This window comes from Drosophila hydei, unplaced genomic scaffold, assembly GCF_003285905.1.
Source record: "Drosophila hydei strain 15085-1641.00,03,60 unplaced genomic scaffold, DhydRS2 tig00000060-arrow-pilon, whole genome shotgun sequence".
Classification (NCBI taxonomy): domain Eukaryota; kingdom Metazoa; phylum Arthropoda; class Insecta; order Diptera; family Drosophilidae; genus Drosophila; species Drosophila hydei.
The window spans coordinates 6,027,962-6,050,815 of NW_022045656.1; the positions used below are offsets into that span (position 1 = coordinate 6,027,962).

At 40.8% G+C, this 22,854-nt stretch overlaps 1 protein-coding gene across 1 annotated transcript in view; it reads left to right on the forward strand.

Moving 5' to 3' along the window:
• The window catches only part of LOC111605413 (homeobox protein invected), a 44,587-nt gene extending 23,093 nt beyond the window's left edge, over nucleotides 1–21,494 (forward strand). Inside the window, exons 2-4 of the mRNA XM_023323918.2 lie at nucleotides 19,133–19,138; nucleotides 20,953–21,113; nucleotides 21,210–21,494. Coding sequence (XP_023179686.2) covers nucleotides 19,133–19,138; nucleotides 20,953–21,113; nucleotides 21,210–21,494 — 452 coding nt within the window. The remainder of the gene's footprint in view (nucleotides 1–19,132; nucleotides 19,139–20,952; nucleotides 21,114–21,209) is intronic.
• The last annotated feature ends 1,360 nt before the right edge of the window (nucleotides 21,495–22,854 follow it).

Here is a 22,854-nt window from a genome sequence, read left to right on the forward strand (position 1 = left end):
CTGCCTCGCTGCCTCTCCCTCTGCCTTTCCCTTTTCATCTTTGCTCTGGCTCAGTGACCAAAAGACGCACCCGCAACTGGCGCACACAAGAAGCCAATGATGAGCTTCGCCAACATCATGATGAGCATGTTGATCTTCATTCTTCTTTGGGTTCGTGGTCGATGATTCAGTACGTCAGCGGACCACACACATGTCCACTTCCACCTAGGAGTTCCCTCTCTCTGTGACTCACTGTGGCCAAGCCGAAGTGAAACCAGTCGACGGCTTCGACTGAGACTTGAGCTTGGCTGCAGTTGGCGTCAAAGTTTGGCAAATCCGCCAACAATGGGAGCAGCAACTGCGGCAGCGACGCAGACAGCAGCAGCAGCAGCAGGACCACCAAGGAAGATCTGTGTAGGCAGCGACTGGAGCTAAGGATGAGGCTGCTTTAGGGGTGGTCTTTGCTCTTCTCTTGCTGTTGTTGCTGTTGTTGTTGTCGCCGTTGTCGTTGTCGTTGTTGTTGTTGCTGTGCGCTTTGCTACTGCTGCCGGCTGTAAATGAAGGCCGCTAACCACAACAACAACAAGCCCAGCAGAGAAAGAAAGAAAGGAACAGCCACAACAACAACAATGCCAACAGCACTGTGCGACAAAAAAAAAACATGAATTGTAATTTCTATTGTTTTTGTTTTTGTTGTTTCGTAAGGTTGTAACTTGTAAACATGGATGAAAGCAGCTTAGCATAATTACACTAGTCAGCAGGGAAGCATTAAATGTTTTCTGTAATAAACATTTTAATTTATTTGGTCATAATAATAATAATAATAATAATAATAATAATAAAAAGAATAATAGTAATTATAATAATAATAATAATAAGAATAATAAAAATTATATTGGTAAAAGTAATAATTCAATATTTAAAAAAATAATGTAAATAATAAGTAAAATAAATATAATGATATAAAAATATTTTTTCTAATTAAAATAGTTTTCATAATTTAACTAAATGTCTAATTAAATGTTTAAAACCTATAGATATTTCCCATATTTACCAAATTTGCTGCACTGTTTCTATTACTCAAAAGATTGTTGCAATTAAGTTAACAGTTTCAAGTAATTAATAATTCCATTGTAATTTATTTAAGATTTAAATTGAAATCCGTTTTTGTTGTGCTGTGTAATTCACCTGATATCGATAGTTGTTGACACTGCGCTTCTGTTTTTTCTTTGTATTTTTTGTTGTCATTCTCGATTGATTGTGGATTAGTTATCTTCGATGTTGTTGTTTTTTTGTTGTGTTGCATGTTGATGTTGCTGCTGTTGTTTTATTGGATTTGCATAATGACATTTTGCAGTTGACATTTTTATTAACTGGTGAGCGCCATTGAAAGCAGCTTACGTTAGCATCAACCCCCGTCCAGCGTCCAGAAGTCGAACTAACCATGCCTGACCACACGCAAGCAGGCGGCCATAAATATTTACCCTCGATTGTAATTACAAAACACCGATAGGCATCTCGCTCTCGCCGTGCGCCGCTCTCCTCTCGCCGTTCGCCGTTAACCGTTCACTGTATTTCGCTCTGCGCTGCTTTTGCTGTGGCCGTTGGTGGGGGTTGCATTCGTAACAATTTGCATTTCAGCGAGCATTTGGGAATTAAAGAAGAACGCGGGCGCCTCGCAGTGCCGCTGCTTTTCATTCCGGCGTTCCCTCTTGGCCGCATATAATTAAGCGAGGCCTCTAAATTGCAAAGCATGCAAAAGGGCAGCCAACTATGAGGCGAAGCGACGTCTGCGTTAGCGTTGGCGCAGCGACTGCTGCTGCGACTGCTGCTGCGACTGCGACTGCGACAGCGACAGCGACTGCGGCAGCTGCACTTGGGTGGTCCTCTCGTTGTCAAAATGTGTGGTCTTTATTAATAACAGCAGAGCGACAGGAGCACAGCCAGCGGCTGCTGCAGTGTAGGGGGAGGGGCTAGGGGGCGCTCTGTCGCCAATACAAAACGGATGTGCGCTGTGTCCGATTCGAGCAGCAGCAGCAAACGCAGAAAACAAGAACAGCAACAACTCGTGTAATCTGCACGCTCTCTCTCCCTAGCTCCGTCTCGCTCGCACTTTCGCACGCTGCGCTGCACTTCGAACATGTTGGAGCTGCATGTTGGACTGAGAGCGCGCTTAAACGAAGCAGCGATCAACGCAAATTGACGATTGTTGCTGGCTGTTGTTGGTTTTGCTGGTTTTTGGGGCTGCCGCGGCATTTACGCCTTTGATTTTTTCCGCTCGAATGGGCAGAAGCTGCAAATTAAAACATTTTTATTTTCTCGTAGTTGTTGCTCCCCTTTTTACAGTTGCTGGCTGCGTCGTCTTGTTGCTTGCTGCCTGCTGCCTGCTGCCTGCCCGCCTGTCGCTTCGTTTGTTTTTTTAGCGCCTTGATTCTTTGTTTGCTCTGCTGATGACGATCATCAGTTCGCATTAAGTTTAATTTAAGTTGAAATTAGTTCGCTAATGAACTCATCAGCAGCAGTTTTCAGACTTTTGTTTATGCCAGGCCCGAGTACTACATAATAAATTTATGCACACATACCTACATACACCACATGTATGTGTGCATGTGTGTGTAGCTGCCAAGAGTTGGCGTATTCGATACGACAGTTTTCAGTTCTGCCGCTGATCATGTCAACTGGCAAATGTTAATGTGTTAATTAACGATGCCAAAAACGTTGCTGTGGGTCCACAGCAGCCGCAGCAGCAGCAGCAACAACAACAACGAGAGTTTTTACATGAACAGATAAACGAATTCGTTGCCAGCAACTGCAACAACTACAACAACAACTTTCAAGAAATGTTAAGCAAAACAAGAACGTATGCTCATATACATATGCATTAATATGACTGAAGTCGACTATCAAATACCCTACAATACAAAATTAAATAAAGCTGAAATTCATATTACATATATTATATAGAATATATCCAAATATATAGGAGTTAAAATAAGTTTTTGAATCAGATTTGATTTAAGCATAATTCCAACTGCTCTGTTATCATAGATATGATATAGATGAGATAAAAATTGATGTAAGGCTTAAACTTATATTTCCTTATAGATTTCGATTCAATTATTATGGGCACATTTATCTATATCTGTAATAATAAAAGCATTGAAAGAGTGAGTTTTCGACTCAGATTTAAATAACTCAAGCGTATGAAAATGATGTGTGGAGGAAGCTTTTGCTGCAGCTGGCAGTTGGCGGTGCCAAGGCCTAAGTAAGACGTCTTCGCTGCGGCTATAGCAGACGACTGTCCCAGACCCAGAACCAGAAACAGAGACATAGAAAGAGAGGGAGAGGAAGAGGGAGAGAGTAAGAACCAGATGATCTGGGCACAAGTGTCGCCAAGACGCAGAGGGGCCAGAGACGCTCGTCTGCTCATATAAATTTCTAGCACGCGTGCGAGTAATTAAGCCCAAAGATGAGACATCTTTTCGTGTCTTGGCTTACACGAGTGCCAGGCACACACACACAGTTACTAGAAATGTATCTGATATCTTATCAGACATGTTCATCGCAAGGCCCCCCTTTTAAGAATTATTGTTATGACGATGCACACATAATTAGTTGGGGTCTGCAGCGAGTAGCGTGCAGTGGTGAGAGGAGAAAGTATGCGGCATGTGGCACTCATGTCTTATTGGCTGCCTTAATTATATGCTAATGGCCTCTAAATGCCGAACCCAAAATGCAATTGCAGTCACTGAGATAAGCGAAGGCAAACGATGAATTCGAAAATATTCCAAAGTTATATAAATTATTAAATTATATAAAATTATATAAACTAAAATTCTGAAATGGAATTATAATATTAATGTATTTTAACATAAGTGCAGAGAGGGGCATAGACAGAGACTTGAAGAGGATTAGATCCACTCGGCAAGTTGTCTAGATGCTGAATGTGTATGCCACAGAAAAACGTCTCATACTGCCTGTGGCAACTATATATATAGACTGCTTTTTGAAAAGGTTTAGTGTAGAAGCGACTAGGAAATACCGTGACTCGCTTTTTTGTTCCTTAAACCTTTTGAACATGGGAAATCAGGGTATGTTGGCTATGATTTATGTTGTTTTTTTGTGTTATTTCTGCCTTAAATCAATTGAAAAATTTAATTAAATTTTGCTTTTTATTGTTCAAAATTAGTAAAATTATCGCCTATGTGGTCCAAAATTTTAAGAAGAAAATATTCAAATTTTATTTGAGAGTTTTTATACAAAATTTATTGACTCCAGCTTCTAAAGTTTATTAGATAAACTCCGCTAACAGCTATGCCATGTTAAAAAGGAAAAGTAATTGAATCTTTGAATAGAAAAACTTGATCTACGCGTGCTACAGTAGGATCGAGTTGTATGTGTGCTTATCTATAAAGCAAACGGACTGACAGACTGACAGAAAAACAGGTCTGGATGTAGTAGAATATATTTGCTTCTGCTGTCTGTTTCAAATACCACAGCCAATATACCCTAAAACACCATAAGCAATAGCTATAGGGTATGCTGAATAAATATATATATTTTCATAACTAAGCCGAAGAGATTCCTATATGATTTCCACACACAAATTTGTAAAATGCTAAGCTATATCTTTCAGCAATTTATTTTGCTAGCAGATTGAATGCAGAGTAGTTCGCATGTTTCTCTGATTTATGCTGCTTGAATATTGAATGGATTTTCCAATTTTCACAACTCGCATTTGGGACAGGGACGTGGCTGGTGTTATAAATTGCGAACGAGCTGAACTTTCTATGCGAAATTCCCGACATATTTTATGGCGCTAATTTCTTTATTCATGGCGCCATCAACAACTTGGAGTTGCTGTTGCTGTTGCTGCTGTTGTTGTTGTTGTTGTGGCAACAACATTTTCATCAATAAACGCCTGAAATGAAGCTTAGCTTTGGCCTGCCTTAATGAGCCCGTTTTACTTCCTCTAAGCGGCGGCGCACATTGCGCATGCAGCACATGCAGTTGCCGCAGACAAATTTCGTTGCATGCCACAGAGTCCTGCAGCCATTGTCGACTTAATTGCTTGCATAAATTGTTGCAATTTCAATAAAAATGTTGCACAACTGGCCGCATCGATCGAGTTTGGGGCGTATCAATCAATGTATGAGAGAAACTCAACTCAGCTCAGCTCAGCTCTCGAAATTGAAACGAAACGAAACGAATCGAATCGAATGGGCAATGAATTAAACGCTGTCCCGCTGTCCGCTCTGTCCGCTCTGTCCGCCTGCTACTGCAACTTTGTAATTAATATTCTGTGGCCGTGCAGTCTGCAGATACTACAGCTACTCAGCTACAGATACATATTTGTGTAGCAGACACATTTAGCGTGTTAACAAGCAGCTGCCAGTCGCTGCAAAGCCAAAACAAATCAAGTGAGCTCTAGGCGGCAGTGCATGACTAAAAGATACCCTGAGCTCAGCATATGAAACGAAAGTTATCGCATGTAAGTCAAGTCAGGCAGACTAAATGCGTATGTCTGCCTGATCAGTATATATATATAGTATGCTGCATAGTGTCATTCCAAACCAATATGCTCTTAATTGCCACTCACAATGGGTATAAAAACATGTGACAATTGCCAACTTTGAATAATGAATGAGTTCTGAATGGAAAATGTGGCACAATCTCAAAGATATATATATATATAGTACACATGTATCTGACCAATTATTCATTTGGACTTTTGTGGCGATTGACAAATTTAATTGAAATGTAATTGTTGCATTTGTTGTTGTTTTTGTGTAGAGTTGAATGAATTGCGCATACGCACTGTTGCCCCTTACATAACTTAGACAATGGACGCAGTAGCTGCGTGTGTGCGTATTCAATCGAGACGTAGTACATGCGAGGGTTGCTGCAATGATTGTGCATTCTTTAGCGTTGGCCGATAGGCGAAACAATTTAATTTCGCCGACTGTTTTGAAAAGTTTTCGACCTTTTCACCTCCGGCAGCAACGTGACAAAGCACAGCGAATGCTGCTGTCAGGGATTACGCAAATGAAACGCGATGCCTGGCAGCTGCCAATTGATGGCCAGCCATTTATTGTGATACATTTACTCAACAAGTTGCCAGCGCTTGGCCTAAACTTAATTAATTTCCCCTTCACAATCAATGCAAATGAAAAAGCGGGCGATGGCAACGGCGAGGGTGGGGCGAGGGCGAGCATTTTATTTGCTTTAGTCAAGAGTTTAGTATGATTTACGCATCGAAGCAGGTCTCTTTGGTATCTGAGTCTAATTGTTATAATAATAAATAATAATCAAAAATTAACTTACTTTGATTAACATCTATATGTGAGCTGTTTGCTGTGAGTTATATAATATATAATATAATAATATATAATATATACTATATATATATCTTACAGCCATGACTCGGAGTTCCAGAGAATGTTGTTTAATAAGAACTTTATAACTTTATCTATGCCAAACAGCCCACTTGATATTAAATATGAAGCTGCCTTACAGCCTTGCAGCTGACAAAACACTAATTCAGTATGAAATGTTTATGCATTCATTATTTACATTTATTATTACTAATTGAAGCTGTATTGAAAGGCCTAATGGAAGATTTAATATGAGTTCTAATAGGTGAACTGAGCTAAGTCTTCTAAATGATGATAGATATTTCAACTCAAAGGCGAGAGTAAATTAACGCATAATATCCACTTTGTTTTTTTGAGCATATCAAGGCCATAGTTAAGTCAAATGCTGGTCATATGGTGTCTGAATTTTCATATATTTTCACACATTTTCCAAGCCGAATTTGTGATCTTTTGAATAGGTTATTTCGAATCATAATTTTCAATAAATGTCGTCATATTAAACATGATTATTGTGAATATTAAGAAATTAATTATTAAGAAATATATATATAGACCGTCAATAGATGATGATAAATAGTCAGCTTATTCTCTTCTAACTTCATTGATTAATAATAACATAATAATATTAATTTAATAATAATAATAATAATAATTAAAAATTTAATAATAGTTCAATTTCATCTTTACCATTTACTATTTTATAATAATATTTTACCAAATTATTGAAGCTTTTGCTGAGCTAAGAGTTCTGGTTATTCATTAGTAACTAGATTGCATAGAGTGTTTCTTGCTTCCTTCAGTTCTTCCTTCATTTGCATAATATATATAGAGTATGCTCATAGTTGTTGCAACTAGTTTGCTGAGTTAGCTCCACTAAGTTGCTGCAAGCTCTTGTAAATGATTTAGCTTCTTTGCTACAGTAAACACTTCAGTACAGGGTATCTCCAAGTCAGGTTCAATGCTACTACACTTGTTTCTAATTCAATAAAACACTTGCACCCTTCAAGCAGCGCTGCCCCTGGGGTTGCCACGTGCGGCATTCAAGTGCTTAAATGGTCTCATGAATGCGGCTTATCTTGTCGACACACGCAGCGAGTGGTGTGTGTGTGCGAGTGTGTGGGGGTGGCTGGTTGAGGCTGCTGGTGGTGCTGGTGGTTGGCTGTTGACTGTGTTTATGGCCTTATGATTAGCGTGCAAAATAAACACGACTTACAGCATGTCAATCTGATCACAAATAAAATAGCGAGATAGAGAGATGGAAGGAGAGAGGGAGAAGTCTAATTCGTGGCTAGGTCATTGCGCAAGGATGCTACAAAAATGGGCGTGGCCAGAGCTCAGAGACAAGCATTTAAACTGGCAGCAAAACTTGTTGTCAACTGGAGGCTAATAACTCATTTAAAAGTGGCTGACAACGTTGTTGCTGTTGTTTCTGCTGCTGTTGTGGTTGCAGTAGTTGCAGCTGCAAGTGCAGCAGCGACTAGCCCCAAGAGCAAAATAACTTAATTTCATAAATGGCCATAGCAAACGGAGCCAATCTCTTGGCTCCAGATACAGAGTCTCGTCGAGTCTAAATGAGTCGGCGTGCGGCTTTTAGCTACCAAATTGCTGCCATGTTGACTGATGCACGTTGCCAACAACAACAACAACAACAACTACACACACACACATGCATGTGTCTATTACTAACTTGGCCAATTCGTGTTCTTAATTATGCTACCAACGCTAGTTTTATGGCATTTTTTTGCTATTGCTCTTTATATGCAAAAAGCTGTTGTGGTTACTGTTGTTGTCTGTGCAACATGCAACACAATTGGCGCTGATTGTTGGTTGTAGAACAATTGCTGCCACAAAATTGCTGCCAGTCAACCAATTTGGCTCATGAAAATTATGACGGTGACATATTCATTTTGGCTAATTGAGTTTGTGCAGGTGGAAAACGCGGTGAGTCGGGGTTAGGTGAGCCAGACCTGTGTCTGGAATGTAATTACAGGCAAAGTGAGTCATTAGCTTTGATTTAATAGCGTGTATAAATAATGTGCAAATTGTAAATGGAAAACGAATACCAAATCGACAGCAGAAGATAAGCGACTCGAATCAGTTCAAATTGTTCAACAATGAAATTTAGTTTGATTCATTAAATTATTAATTATTAGCTAGATTGCGTGTTAGCTGTGGCTAATAATAGTCATATGCTAAAGTGATTTTCTAAAGATTTAATTTTTATATCAACTAAACGAGGCTAAAACAATTGTTTTTCTGACAGACAGTCAGAAGTTGGCCATATGCTATAAGATCTATGCTTAGTATAAATTACAACAGGCTACAGCTGCTCACCTGTCAATGTCTATTTGAGGAGTTTTTCAATTCAGACGGCCAATTAGAAAATTCAAGTTACATTTTTCATGCGCTGCGCTTGGATTTGCATATTGAAAGGTTAAACAAAGCAAAAAGCCAAAGTGAATGCATCAAAAATCAACAAATCGAAAATTGAGCGTCTGCAGACGAAAACTCACAGTTAGAGAGCTGCCACACCCACACCCACACACACACACACACACACACTTACACTTGCAGATACAGCTAGAGATACATCCACTCCCGCCTCTCTCCTCAGAGCTATCAAAGCTGCATGGAAGCTGTCAGCTCTAGTTGAATTTAATTAAATCCTTCATGTCGGCGTGTCTGTTAAAAATAGACAAATGACAGTTTTTCTGTTGCAGCCACCAAAGCCAACCCCAGCCCCAACCCTTATACATTGAGTAAGACAGTTATAGAGAGAGAGGGTGGACGGGTGGCAAAGGGAAATAAACTTCAGCTCCGATGACAGTTGAAATTGAAGCAGAGATTACGACTGAAATTGAATTGAATTTTTCCGTTCAGTTTGTTTTCGTTGCTTCTTCTTTTACTTTGCCTTTGTTTGCCTTTGTTCCGTTGTGCTTGCTTTTGCTCTCTTACTAATTACTTAATTAAAGGCGCAATCGGTTGCCATTTAGGAGACGCAGACTGCAGCGACAACAACGATCGATTCAGCTGTTCGAGTAATTAAAAGTCGCCAGAGAGGAGCGTGAGAATTTTAACAAACGAATCGAACCGCAGATCCAATTAATAGGGTCGACCAGGAATTAGCCTGGCATGCAGCAGCTTGTTTATTTATTAAATACTCTTTCGATGGAGTTGCATAGAACAGGGCGGGCTGTTCGAGAGGGTTAAGAAACGAATATTATCACAACACAGATCACAGTCGTGGTGGGGTTAGGAAGCTACAGCTGTGGGCTTTACACATAGAGAGTAAAATATAAAAATATATAAAATATATAATAAAATATAATAATTAATATTCCTATATAGAAAATACTTATGTATAATACCTATATAGAATATTCATTCAGATGACTTGTATAATATATATTTTATAAATAATAGTAGTAAATTAACCTGCCTTGTTCATATAAATAGTAGTGCAACGAATCAATAAATAATGGTCGATAAAAAAATTAGGAGATATATATATATATATTAAAAATAAATTGAAATGAATATTAAAATTAAAAAATTTTGTATTTATTTAAATTTTTTCTTTTTGTTTCATACCAACTTCAGGTCTTGAAAAAGAAAAAGTAACAAAGTTTAGTTGTTCATAAAAATAGTAGTGGCAATTAATAACGGAAGAAAACAATTATTTAACATAAGTCAAACTTTTTACAGTCTATTAATTTATATTTATTGCATTTAAAAGTAATAAATATGATGGAGCAAAATATTATTTAAGTATATTTTGATCTAGAATCAATTAAGTCTAGGCTGAGCATGCAACCCCTTAGCTCCTAGCTCTCATATCTATTGAGGAATATAAGTCTTACCTACCTCTGCTTTGACTATAATATTCTTGCCTAAACTTAGGGTATGATTTTGTACGACTGGTAAGACATACATAATACCTTGGCCACTTGGCTTTCCTTTGTTTTTTGCCAGTTCTGACAAGTCGGGCACATTGTAAAGCCATCAGACAGGCAGCAGGAAATGGCGCACAAATTGTCAAGTAGCTGAGTAAACGATCCATATTCTCCACTCGTAGCACACATATATCTATATGTATATATCCTGTATGTGTGCGTCTATGCGCCACTGGCGCCAGCTGCGGATGCCACACACGCACACACATGCAGCTGCTGACGTCATAAAAACTTTGATAACTTAATTAAGAACAGAAGTCGTGAAGAAGGTCCGCTCGTCGGCAGCGACTTCAATCAAGTTTTAGTTATTCAGTCACAGTTCTAAATACACACAGAGGCGCCTTGTCTCTTCTCTTTGATAGCCAGAAACATGCATATACATATATGCTTTTAATTTGGCCAAGAATGCGGTAGGTAAGAGACTAAACCAAATTCAAAGTGATCGCATCATTTTATCGATAATTTATCAAAAAACCGAAAACCCAGTGGCGAATACTTTGGGCCCATAAAAGCAGCGTTCACTCTCCGTGCTCCCCCTCAACAGCCCTGGCATGCGAAACGCTCAACGTGTGTGGTCCACTCAGTGACTGTGACTGTGGCTGTGGCTCAGTTTGAGACCCAACCTCGAGTCGGGCTTTGAAATTAGCATAAGAGCAGACGAACGCAAAGAGCTGAAGATTTTCGTTGGCGTCGTCTCTTTTCAGCAAAGAGCGCCAAGCGAAGCCAAGCCAAGCCAAGTCAAGTTGGATCAGCTGCAAGCCAGAGTCAGGTTGAGAGACCCAGGGGCCAGATCTGGCTGAAGGTTGGCAGCGGGCCATAAATCCGCACGGGCAAAGGCCTCAGCGCCAGCCCCATCCACAGCTTCACACACAGGTGGTCAACATGGGCGGCTCGCCTGATATTTAAAACAATCTGTTGTGCTTTTCAATTACTTTATAGTACACGTACACGATATACGATCGGCGTCGACTGAAGAAAAAAAGCCCATAAAAATAGCAGGTGCGGAGTTATGAAGCGGCTTATCTAGAACCCAAGTAAATGAAAATAGTATTCATATATTTTAATAGGGACGTAGCTAAAATGTGTTAGAAATTCTTCATACTTATGGCCTAGACTTTCATCGGTGCCTCTCATACCCTGAGCTCTGCTTGGCCTAACTCCTGCCTCAGTTGAATGCGCTCCTGTGTCTTGAGCGCTTGTGATCATGCGCTCAGCATAAAAACTTATGAGCTCAGCTGTGCTATTAATTGTTTTATTAAGACATTTTCAGATTTAACATGCCTCATACACTACACTCAACTCAGCCGGCCTGCAACGACTTGATAGTCTACAGTGAGAAAAGTTTGAGTCTTGGAACTAGCGACGTAGCTGTCAGCTGTAGCTTGAAGAGAGATCATCTCCCTACTTTAGTGATCTGTGCTCACATGCCCTAGAGTCTTGTCTGCAGCGCAGCTGCTGCAGTTCTGAAGCTTCCACTGTGTGTGACCCAGAGCCAAACCCAAGTTCAGACACTGATATTGCTGCCCAGCACAGAGAACTCTGGACTGCGGTGGCCTCTGCCCATTCGAGACATTGTCTGCGTCTTCGGCTTTGGGCTCGCTTTCGTCTTGATCATCTTCTGCATCAATGCGCATCATCATGATCGTCGTGATGATCATCGCGTTGTGTCGGCGTCTGTTGGGTTTGTTTTGAGCTCATCGGTGTGGTCCTCAAGTGTTTTGCATCTTTGATCCGTGGAAGATTGATGTTAATGTTGGGTGGGCATGGTGTGAACATACTTATTCGCATATTTGTTTTCTTATGGCTGCTACTCGACCATAGGCCTGTGCCCTTGGTCGCTTGCTCTCTGCCTTGCATGTGCTGCCCCACACGTTGATCGTAATTAAAATGTGCAGCTTGGGAGCCGCCCCACTGCCATCCAGCCAACCCAGCTATCAGCATGGCGCGCCGAATGAGCCACTAATAGAGCCATAAAACGAACATTTATTGAACTACAAATTATTTGGAGCTGACGCCATGCCATGGCCCGAGCTTCAGCTCTCAGGTGGGTCAAAAGTTGATCGCTGATCGTTGATCGTTGATCGTTGATCGCCGCTTGGGTCTCTCTTCTCGCCTTCAACAATGACTTTGAACGCGTTCGTAATCTTAATATTCATTAGGCAAATAGTCGGGGAATTGGAACTTGGAAATTGGAAGCCGGCGCATCGATCGCTCTCTTTGCTTTAATTTTGTGTTTATGGCGACCGATTTTCGACTACCGCAACAAACAAATAATCAAGCAAACAAACTTTTGGGGTGGTCCCATCCAAAAACACATAAAGATTTGGAGCTCTGATGAGCAGTGTTCATTAGAGTGAAAGTCGGTCAGTTTGTCGGTTAGTCAATCAATCAATGAGCCGATCGTCTTAAACTTCAATCAGTAACTTCGCAAGTTATGCAGTTACTTAGTAAACAAGGCGGTCAATCAGGGAGTGGCTCTATCATTCAGTCAAATAATTAGCCAGTCAATCAATCAATAACTTAACTAGTCGACACATTGTTTGATTGACTGAATGTATAATTGGCTAAATGATTGAACTACAACCTGAATCAGTATGTGAGTCAATCAGTATGTCAGTCAGTCAATCATTTAGACAGTCTGTCGCTCCGACAAGCTGTTATTGTGTCAATTAGTCACTTAATCAATCAGTCACAGAGTAAGTCCGTCCATAAATTCAGCAATCAATCAGAAAGTCACTCAATCAGTCGTTAAATCAATCAAGCAGTTACTCAGTCAGTTAGTTACAGTCAGTGATTCTCACAGTCACTCAATCAGTGACACTCAATCAGTGACACTCAATCAGTTAGTCAATTATATAGTCTGTCATACAGCAACTTAGTGTTTCAATCAATCAATCATTTAGTCAATCAATCAATCAGTTAAAAGCTAATCGGTCAATCATTCAATTAGTCATCAGCTAGCAAGTGATTATATCAATCATGATTGAGTAGCCATTCAGTCAGTAAATCAATCCTACAGTCTCTTAGCCAATTACTCAATCAATCAGTCTGTAAGCTAATCATCCAGTCAGTCAGTCAATCAGTTTGCGGTTTCAATTCGATTCGAACTTGAGCTAATACTGCATTGCAGTAATCTGTGGGTTTGCGATTGCGTTAATTGAGATCCGTAGATGTGGCGCAGTCGGCGCTAATTTAGTCGAAATATCCATAGAAGCGTAAAATGTTCACACCTCAATTGCAAAAGCAGTGCGACGGGTCTATTAAGCCAGATACCAGCAGCAGCAGCAGCAGCAGCAGCAGCAATACAAATGCCTTCACAGTTACAGATGCAGATACTTTCAGATACTTTGGCTGCTCGATATCGATATCGAAGCGGACCTCCATCTCCAGCCAGCCAACCACCTGATGGCTTATAAAGCAGATTCGCTTCAGCCTCGTATCGATTGCAGTTTCTTAATGAAATTGTTTGCTAATATCAGCGGAAAATGCGGTTTACAATTTTTTTATATATTCAATTTTTTTCGAGTAGTTCAAGTAGTTCAAGTCGCAGTCGCAGTCGCAGTGGCTGTGCGGTCTCACAGGGACCCAATCAATGTTATTCGCATGTTTGTGAAACTGAAACCGAAAACCGAAATAGATCCGATCCGATTCGATTTACTTATGAGCTCCACTCGCCAGCTGAAGCGTAAAGGCGTTAGTGTGAAAATCGCAAAGGTTAAATGAAGTTGTTTTCAATCGAGTGCGGCAAACGGGGCAAGGTATACAATTAGCTAGTCAGAGAAGAGGTTTGAGTTAATAGAAAATTGTATTGGATTTATAACGTCTTAGTCAGATTATTTAGCAGTTGTAGGAATGTTATTTAGCAGAGATAGATTTATCTTAAATTATAATTAAATTGGAGAAATTATTATTTTATGAGCTAATACTGAGCATTGCGCTGCTAGATGAGAACTACTTTTTATGGCAATGTAAACATTAGAAACTGAAAGTCAAGCAGACGGACCTCACTTTTGATATTGACATTTTAATATAGAAGTATATTGTGTAGTCTAGAAAGCATCTGCTTTTGTAATACATATTTTGTTTGTACACTGAATGCATTGAAGATGTGTAAAAAGTCTAACTGCATAAACCAGTCAAAAGCAGACAAGGTCGAACATGGCTGATCAGAATCAATCTAGTTTGTCTCTCCATTGAGCTACCCGTCTGTATGTATATGTGAACTGAATTCTTTCGATCAAAATCGATATTAATCGTCTCATATTTGAAAAACATTTCCAGTACATGAAACTTGTCTTATTTTAAGAACTGAATTAACTAAATTTTATACATTAATAAATAACAACTTAAGATATGTTTGTATGCTTCCTCATGCATCCATCGAAAAAGCTTTGCACATCACAGGGTAACGAGTATCTTCTAGTCGGGCACTTCCAACTGCAGCACTTTAACTTCTTGCTCTTTACAACTGTTTGAAAATGAGACTTTACGTGCTTAATTCAATCACAATCAACTAATAAGCTAATGACCTTATAGACGCATAACATAGTCGCATATATATCATAAGTTTTTGTTCTTCATGCCTGAATCGAGTCTTCACTTTCCTTTCGAGTTGACTTCAGTTGCGTAACATGTTTTTGACGCCTTTTACACAGCGAAGCAGTGCGGTTGATGAAAGGCTCAACGTTGGCAAATTGCTATGCAAAACATGGCTAACATGCAAATAGCCAAGCTGCAACAGCAACAGTCAACAACAACAATATTGATAAAGCAATTAAAAATATATCTAAATATTTCCATGTGACAGCGCAAATTATGCGCTGGAATGTTGCGTGCGGAGAGGCCGACAAGTTAAGAGTCGTCGGATTAGGCCTAAAAGCCAAGCAATCTCAGCCATTTAGCGTGCAGTATCTATTTTTGATTTGAGCCACGATCCGATTGAGCGATAGACAAACCGTTGACAGTTTGGCTGCCCACCACCTTCGCAGGCAGCGGCAACTGCATCGGCATCGGCATCGTTTGTCAACTGCCGACATCCAAATCATCGATAATATATAAATATATATATATATATATATATTACTGGAGAATGTAACTTGTGTCTGCGATTGCGGCGTGTCAATCATTTCAATTAACGTGCGATCGAATCAATCGTCGTGTCAATCATCATCAGCAGTGGCAATGGCTCAGGCATTGTTGTTGCAATCGCAATTGCAATCGCAACCGCAGCGTTAATTTGCCTGTCATGCGATCGTCGGGGACGGCGAAGAGGCTGAGCGGAGCTGGGTGGGTTGGGGGCGTAACAGATAGCAATAGCAAATTGAAGCTGCGCTTTGTGTAGGTGCCAACAGGTAGAAGATAATAGTCAAATGCCTTGAAATAAGATGAAAAGAGGATATAGAATTGGAGTTGGAATAAAAAGGCGAATTTAAGTCTATTTCAAATAAAACAAGTTTTGCTGCATTTTATTTAGAAGAAAAGGCTATACATAACAGATTATATTAGTTTTCGAGCTTAAGAAATTCATTTAAAAAATTAATAATTAAAACAATTATTTAAAAAAGAACTAAATTAATTTTATTTAAAAAAATGCCTTAAGGCATTAAATTTTACTTATTTTTAAAGTATATATAAAATAAAAATAAGACAAATATTGCTGATAAATAAATACAAAAATATAATGAATGCTAGATAGATAAGTTATGTAACTCTATCTTCTGAAGAGAGAGGAAGAAGAGGGCAAGCTGCTTGGTCGCTGACAAATTTAGCTATTTTTAAATGTAAAAAGAAGTTGGTTAGGCCAAGAGTAGTTCTTTAGTTATATAATTAAAATTAGTTATATAATATAAAATTTGAATGAAAACCTCTTTTTTGCTGCTCTTGGCTATACTAATTTGGCTTAAAATTCGCCAAGTCATAAGCCTAGGCAGAAATATGATCTGTTTATTGGTTAGTATCTTCCGTTAGCCGATAATAAAGTCTCAGTATGCTTAGATTGATGCACGAAATTCAATGCTATAGATGCCTGTTTAACAAATATTTCGTCAATCGTTTTTCCGACTGAAGTAAAAAGACTTTCAACAACAAAAGAGAACAACAAATTATAATACTTTGATTAACAAATAGTTTCAAAGAGCTGTAGGAGTTAAGATAATTTGATATATTATCAAAATCTCTTCAAAAGATCTGCTGATATGGCTAACGTATCCTATGCCCACAAAAAAGAAATATTAAATACTTGTCACTGTGCCCGTGGGAGTGTAACTCATTTTCCGGGCTCCATAAGAAGAAAAGTGCATTTAATCATTCAATGCGCTCGTCACATATTTATGGACTGTCATAATGAATCGACTTTCACTTGCGACGCGTAAATTTCCATGGCAACGTGTTGTTTTTATGGCTTATTAATGAGCTGGCTGATCATTAGATTGGGCAACAAGATCCGATATCAGCGAAGGCCCCCAACGAGAGAACAAGAAAATTGAGGCAAAGCCTCAAACCGACCCGCACCGCCCCGCCACGCCCCTGCGACACTGTCAAACATATCGCTTACATGGCTCAGTCGCCGCCTGGGCCCGAGTTAACCAGCTGGTTCTGGCCGGTTTCTCAGCCACTCTCTGGCTCTTGCTCTCTCGCTCGCTCGCTCGCTGGCGGCTCCAGGGTGACGGCCGAAGCTGTGTGTGGCCCGTTAGTTTGAGATCTTTATAAGTCAATTTCAGCCAGTTTTGTGTGCCCGATGATCCGGCTAGTCCTCCAAGCTGACCTATTTAGGCCATTCAAATCGGAGTTTGGATATTATGTCAAGTCCCTTGACATTTAATTCACGTTGCATCATTGTCGGCTGCCAAAATGGTAACTCATCTGCTGCCAGTTGAGTGGCTCGGCTCTTTTTGGCATTTGCAACTCATGTTAAGCATAAATAAAACAAATGCGCTTATTTTAAACATATGCCCAAATGGACACCGACTCCACTCCACTTCACTCCACTCGACGCGACGCGACGCGACTCGACTTGGCTTGGACTCTGAATCGGCTGATTTTTTTTGTTTTGTGTTGTTTGCCAGTTGGCAGCGGCTTTTACCAAGTTGGGTCATTGCGTTTAACAACCGATGATGAAGACATCTTCCCGTTTTTGCCGCGTTTTCTTTCGCTGCAGCTCAGTTGCTGTAGCGCTGTCTTTTTTTCTTCTCCGTTCGCAAATGAAAACAATTTATGTGAATGCGTTCGAGTTTTTACCTTTGTGCCGCCTGCTAAGCCGATCAGTTGTTGTCGTTGCTGTCGTTGCTTGGCAGATTCTTGCTTAGATTTTATTGCTTAGCTTTTGACTAGAGTCAAATAAGTTAAGTTGGAAAGTGCGCAGGAATGAATGCATCGGAATACGGAAAGCAGCTGAGAAGCACAGAGAAAGGCTGCTTCCTCATGCAGTTAATATTTTAAAATACTTAAAACTAATTTCGAGCAGTCGATTCGAGTGTCGAGCGCTGTCGTAAGTAATCAACAAAGTTTCTTGGCTTTGAGTTTTGGCGTCGAATCTATAAACCAAATTTATTGACTTTAGACATATCTTAAAACTGGCAAAAAAGGGATTTCAATGCCTTTCAGCGGTGTCTTCAAAAGTTCTTTTTGATCTGAAGTACAGCTGACATAAGTTTTATATAGGAAAACCTATCTGCCATGATCTGCCTAATGTCCTTCATTGCCTCTGCTCTCAGCTTCACAGCATTTCATTTGGAGCTTCAAATATATCAAGCAGATTGATATGCATTCAGAAGCATTTAATATAGCCTCGCCTAGCATAACATTCGACCCTTCTGAGCGACTGGTCTAAGTCGTTGATTGAGTTCATATAATTTCTATTAAAGCCAATTTGGCAAAACCTCCCGAACTCGACCAGCGCCTTTCGGGCGCAACTTTGTAAGTTTTTATTGTGTCACATTTGAGCAGCAAGCAATGAAAAATTTAACACGCTATAAATCACAATTTTCACAAAGAGGGAAAAGCACAGTCGAGCAACAGCAACAACAACAACAAAGCAGATTTGCCAACAGCAATTGTTGCAGCTCACAAGTGAATGGCAGGAGTAGGAGGCATTGGCAACCTGCCAACCCCTTGGCAATGTCCTTGCGACGCCTTGGTATGCAACTTGTGCCGGCTTATCTGCCCAGCAACATGCGTTCCTGGACTGGGTGGTTGCTCTGCCTCTCTCTCGCTCTGACCCGCTCCCTGTCGCTGTCGATGACGAGGCAAAAGTCGTGGCGTCGTCTCCTGGCTGTCTGACAGGTTCAAGGTCTGTTGTTTGTTGTTGTTTGTCGAGCTGCGTGTGAAATTTAAAACCGTGATAACACCTCAGTCACTGACACCCCCCACGCCCCGTCTCGCTAGTCACGCCCCCTTGCTGCAAGGAGAACACGTGCAGGCAGGCAGGCAGACAGGCAGGCACGTTGCCTGTTTCGTTAATGTTTTTGGTTTAATTTCGCGTCCGTCGTCAGCTTTCGGGCAAAAATTGTTGACAAAATTGATTTGTTCAATTTTTCCAACGATTTAACTTTCGGTCCATGACTCGGTTGCCATTAGTTCCGGTACATTTGTTTTAAAGGTTGTTTGCCAGCGAGCAGCTTTGTATCGCTCTGCCCACTTCTCGCTCACTCGCTCTCTTTGGAATTTCTCGCACGTCTCGAGCAAGCAGCGCAGAAACTTTTTGCTGCCCAGCAAAGGAATTTAATCAATTTTCGATATTTTATTGATTCGCGTTAAAAGCAAATTTAATTTTCAATTGCTCTAGCTCTTAAAAGTAACATGTTTTCTTTGCCTTTCTTATCGTTGCAGGTCGAAGTAAGTAGAAGATGCTCGTCTGCCCCGGCTGCTGGCACCCTATGAACCTGTAATGGAAATAATGATACGAGATGAGACTTAGTTCAATTGTGGATAGATTGACGCTTAGCCTAATCTATGTCATTTTGGGGAGCACAGGCTTATAAGTGGGCCAAGTTTCTCTCTCATTCATGTGGTAGATCATTGACTTGAAGTGCTATAATAATTAGAGTTAGATAAAAAGAGCTCAACAGCTATGTAAAGTGTAAGCTAACAATTCAGGGTAACAAATGGAGAAGTAATAAGTTATTAAATATGTCAGAGAGTCAACTAGTTCAATTGCTTCTGATATGCAGATTGTCATATAAAATGTATGTACCCCTCTTCCGACAAGTTTCCGTAAGTATGATATAAGAGAAGCACAGATTAAGGATTCAATTTTTGTTCGTTTAGAACTGGAAAATTTTTGTAGATATTGCATTCATCAGCAGATGATCTACAGAACTGCAAAATTTGAGGAGTTTATTGTTGAGAGCTGTAGATCTTTATTGGCAACTCTGACTGCACTCTTTGGTGAATATTTAACTCAGATTATTCTTTATGGTTTTTTATGTTTATCCTACCAAAGTGTTAAGTTACCAAAATGTGATGCATTTAAAGACACATTTAGGACAAAGAAACCAAGGCAAAGAATATAGTTTTAAACAGGCAGCACAAATATTTCTGAGAGACAACTTAAAAGAAGAGATTAAGCGTAAGAGAACTTATTCCAAGAGTCACTATTAGCTGCCTCGCCAAACACTATTCACACTCTTCAATCAGAGGTGCTCAGGAACTTGGCTCAGTCGTGAAGCTTAATCAGCTGCCAAATGCGTCGATACAAACTTTAGTTGCTCACTCTTATAGACATGGCCAAAAGCATTAAGAACTATAAGTGAAAGAAGTCTAAGAAACAACAGCTTAGCGCAGCTAGTACTCATTCCACTTCATATTGCTGAGCAACATTTAGAAGCTTTAAGAGCTGCGCAGCCACGCAGAGTGGGCTTATGATGAATGAAAGCAGATATTACAAAATACTTTTGGGCAGCAGACGCTCCGAGCCGAAAGAGCTTGCGGTCAGTGGAAGGATGCATTCCTGGCTACCAGAAATGCCCATTAGTAAACCTCATAATTGCTTCATTTTGGGGCAACTATTTTGTACTTTCTTGAATTGAGCTCAACTTTTCGAAGTCCATGCGGCGAAACCCTTTTACGACAAATTTTGTTATTCGATAGGAGCTAAAACTTTGCTGCAGATGGTCGGGGCGGTGGGCAAAAAGGGGCGTGTGATGCTGATTTTGTGCGCTTGTCTGTTACGCAGCTGTTAATTAAAAGGAAGACAACTCAAGTCGAGCAAAGTGAAGGCAGCTCATGGGTTGGGGCTGCGTGGGCGTGGGCGGCGCTGTCTTGGGGGTTGCCAGTGGAAATTAGCCACAGTCAAAAGTCATTGCGTTGATTACTTTTAGAAAATGACGCGCGCAAATTTTCGAAACTTTAATTGTTTTGCCCTCGTAATGGCGGAGAAGGAGGAGGGATGGGAGTGGCACTGGGACTGGGGGTGCTGATTGCTGGCCAGGGGTTGTCTGGTGCGCATTTAAATGTGAATTAATTGCTGGCCATAAGCATTGCATATATGAGCAGCAGGATTTATGTGTGCACGATGAGTTGGCAGCCAGGCAGCGCCGTGGTCCGTAGTCCGTGGTCCGTGGTCCAGTCATGTTGTTGCCATTAACTGCGCCGTGGAATTTTTATGACCTGCCGCCTCTACATTGACTCTGTCTCTCCCACTCTCTCAGGTCCGCGCACTCGCAAGCCCAAGAAGCCAGCCGCATCGAGCACTGCGGGCAGCAGCAGCGGCGACAAGTCCGATCCGGATGGCGCCTCCGGCTGCGCCGGTGTGCCGGAGGACAAGCGGCCACGCACTGCCTTTAGCGGCACGCAGCTGGCACGACTTAAGGTGAGTGCACAGCGTCTGCCTCTGAGCGTGGCAAGTACTTAGCTAACTTCTCTCTCTCTCTCTCTCTCTCTCTCTGTTTCTCTTCTCTGCTCACAGCATGAGTTTAACGAGAATCGCTACTTGACGGAGAAGCGACGCCAGCAGCTGAGTGGGGAGCTGGGCCTGAACGAGGCGCAGATCAAGATCTGGTTCCAGAACAAGCGAGCCAAGCTGAAAAAGTCGAGCGGCACCAAGAATCCGCTGGCGCTGCAGCTGATGGCCCAGGGCCTCTACAACCACTCGACGGTGCCGCTGACGCGCGAGGAGGAGGAGCTGCAGGAGCTGCAAGAGGCGGCGGCAGCGGCGTCCGCAGCAGCAGCAGCAGCGTCCGACCCATCGTAGGGCGCAATATTTATTGTATAATTAACAATAATAATAATATTAATATTTAAATTTATGGCCTAGCGTGTAAGTTGCTTAACAATTAAGTTGTAAAATATTCTAGTCCCCCTCTCGGCGCACGCGACGCCCAATCGGATGCGGATGCGGATGTGGATGCGGATGCCAATGCGAATGTTTAGCTGCGCTGCGTGTTTTTGTATAATAAATTTAAAATAAAACAAGAAAACAAATGAAACAAAAAACAAAACAAAATAAAACAGAAAACGTTCACAAGTAAAATAAATAATTTAATAAACATTTAAATTATACACAAAACTTTGCTGTGATTTGCTTATTTCGAACTTAGCATCTATTTAAAATTCCAACTCGAATTCGAATTCGAATTCAGTTCGATTCGATTCGCCAGGTAGGTGGTCCACAGCGAGATCAGCAACCGATCACGTTGATTAGCTCGTTATCGGCGTGGCAGCTGCCGCCCTAATGGACCGTGGGCGTCGGCATTAATTACTCAATTAATGAGACGGCGATGCACGAGATCGTCGAGATCGGCGAGATATGTTGCCAGATCGGGCAGCGACAATTACTGGCATTACAATCGCATTAAATTCATTATGCAAATTGTGCTCGAAGGCAATCTTTCTGTGAGCATAATCACGCCTAAAACGTTAACGTTTTTCTCTCTAATTTAGCCATTAAATTTGCATACCAAGAAAATAACAAAAAAGCAAAAAAGCCAACTGTGTGCGTGTGTGTGTGCCAACAGCAGAAATTGACACCTTGAAGAGACGGCGAATGCTTTTTAACTTTTGCCTGAAACGCAGCCTCGCGTAGGTGTTAAAAGCGGCTGTCGCTTGGACTGGCGGCTCCAAAAGTGGAAATTGCTGCAAGATTTCAAAATATGAAATACTCGAATTATTATAATGTTGTTGGAAATGCAGTTGCATGCCACAGGCAGAGTGCCTATAACGAAATTTTCCGCTTGGCACACATGAAATTTTCATGTGTTAAATTTGTTCACAAATAACTGCGTTTGCTTGGAGTAAGCTCAAATATGAGATGAAAGTTGGGCAAAGCAAGCGATGCTAAGTGTACACTGTAATTTAAGAGATTTGTAATGAGAGAGAGAGAGCGAGAGAGACAGAGTCATTCGTTCCCTTTTCACTCTATTCCTCACAGCCCATCGACTCGAACATGCTGAGGGGCGCTCATAGTTCGAGCTATTTACTTATTGAATAACATCGACAGCTCTGAAGGCTCGAATTTGTGTATATTACATATATAGAGTGATCCTTGAACAGTGATCATGTGAGAAATTCCTACTTAAACTACATTGAAAATTCTCGATCGCTCAACAAACAAT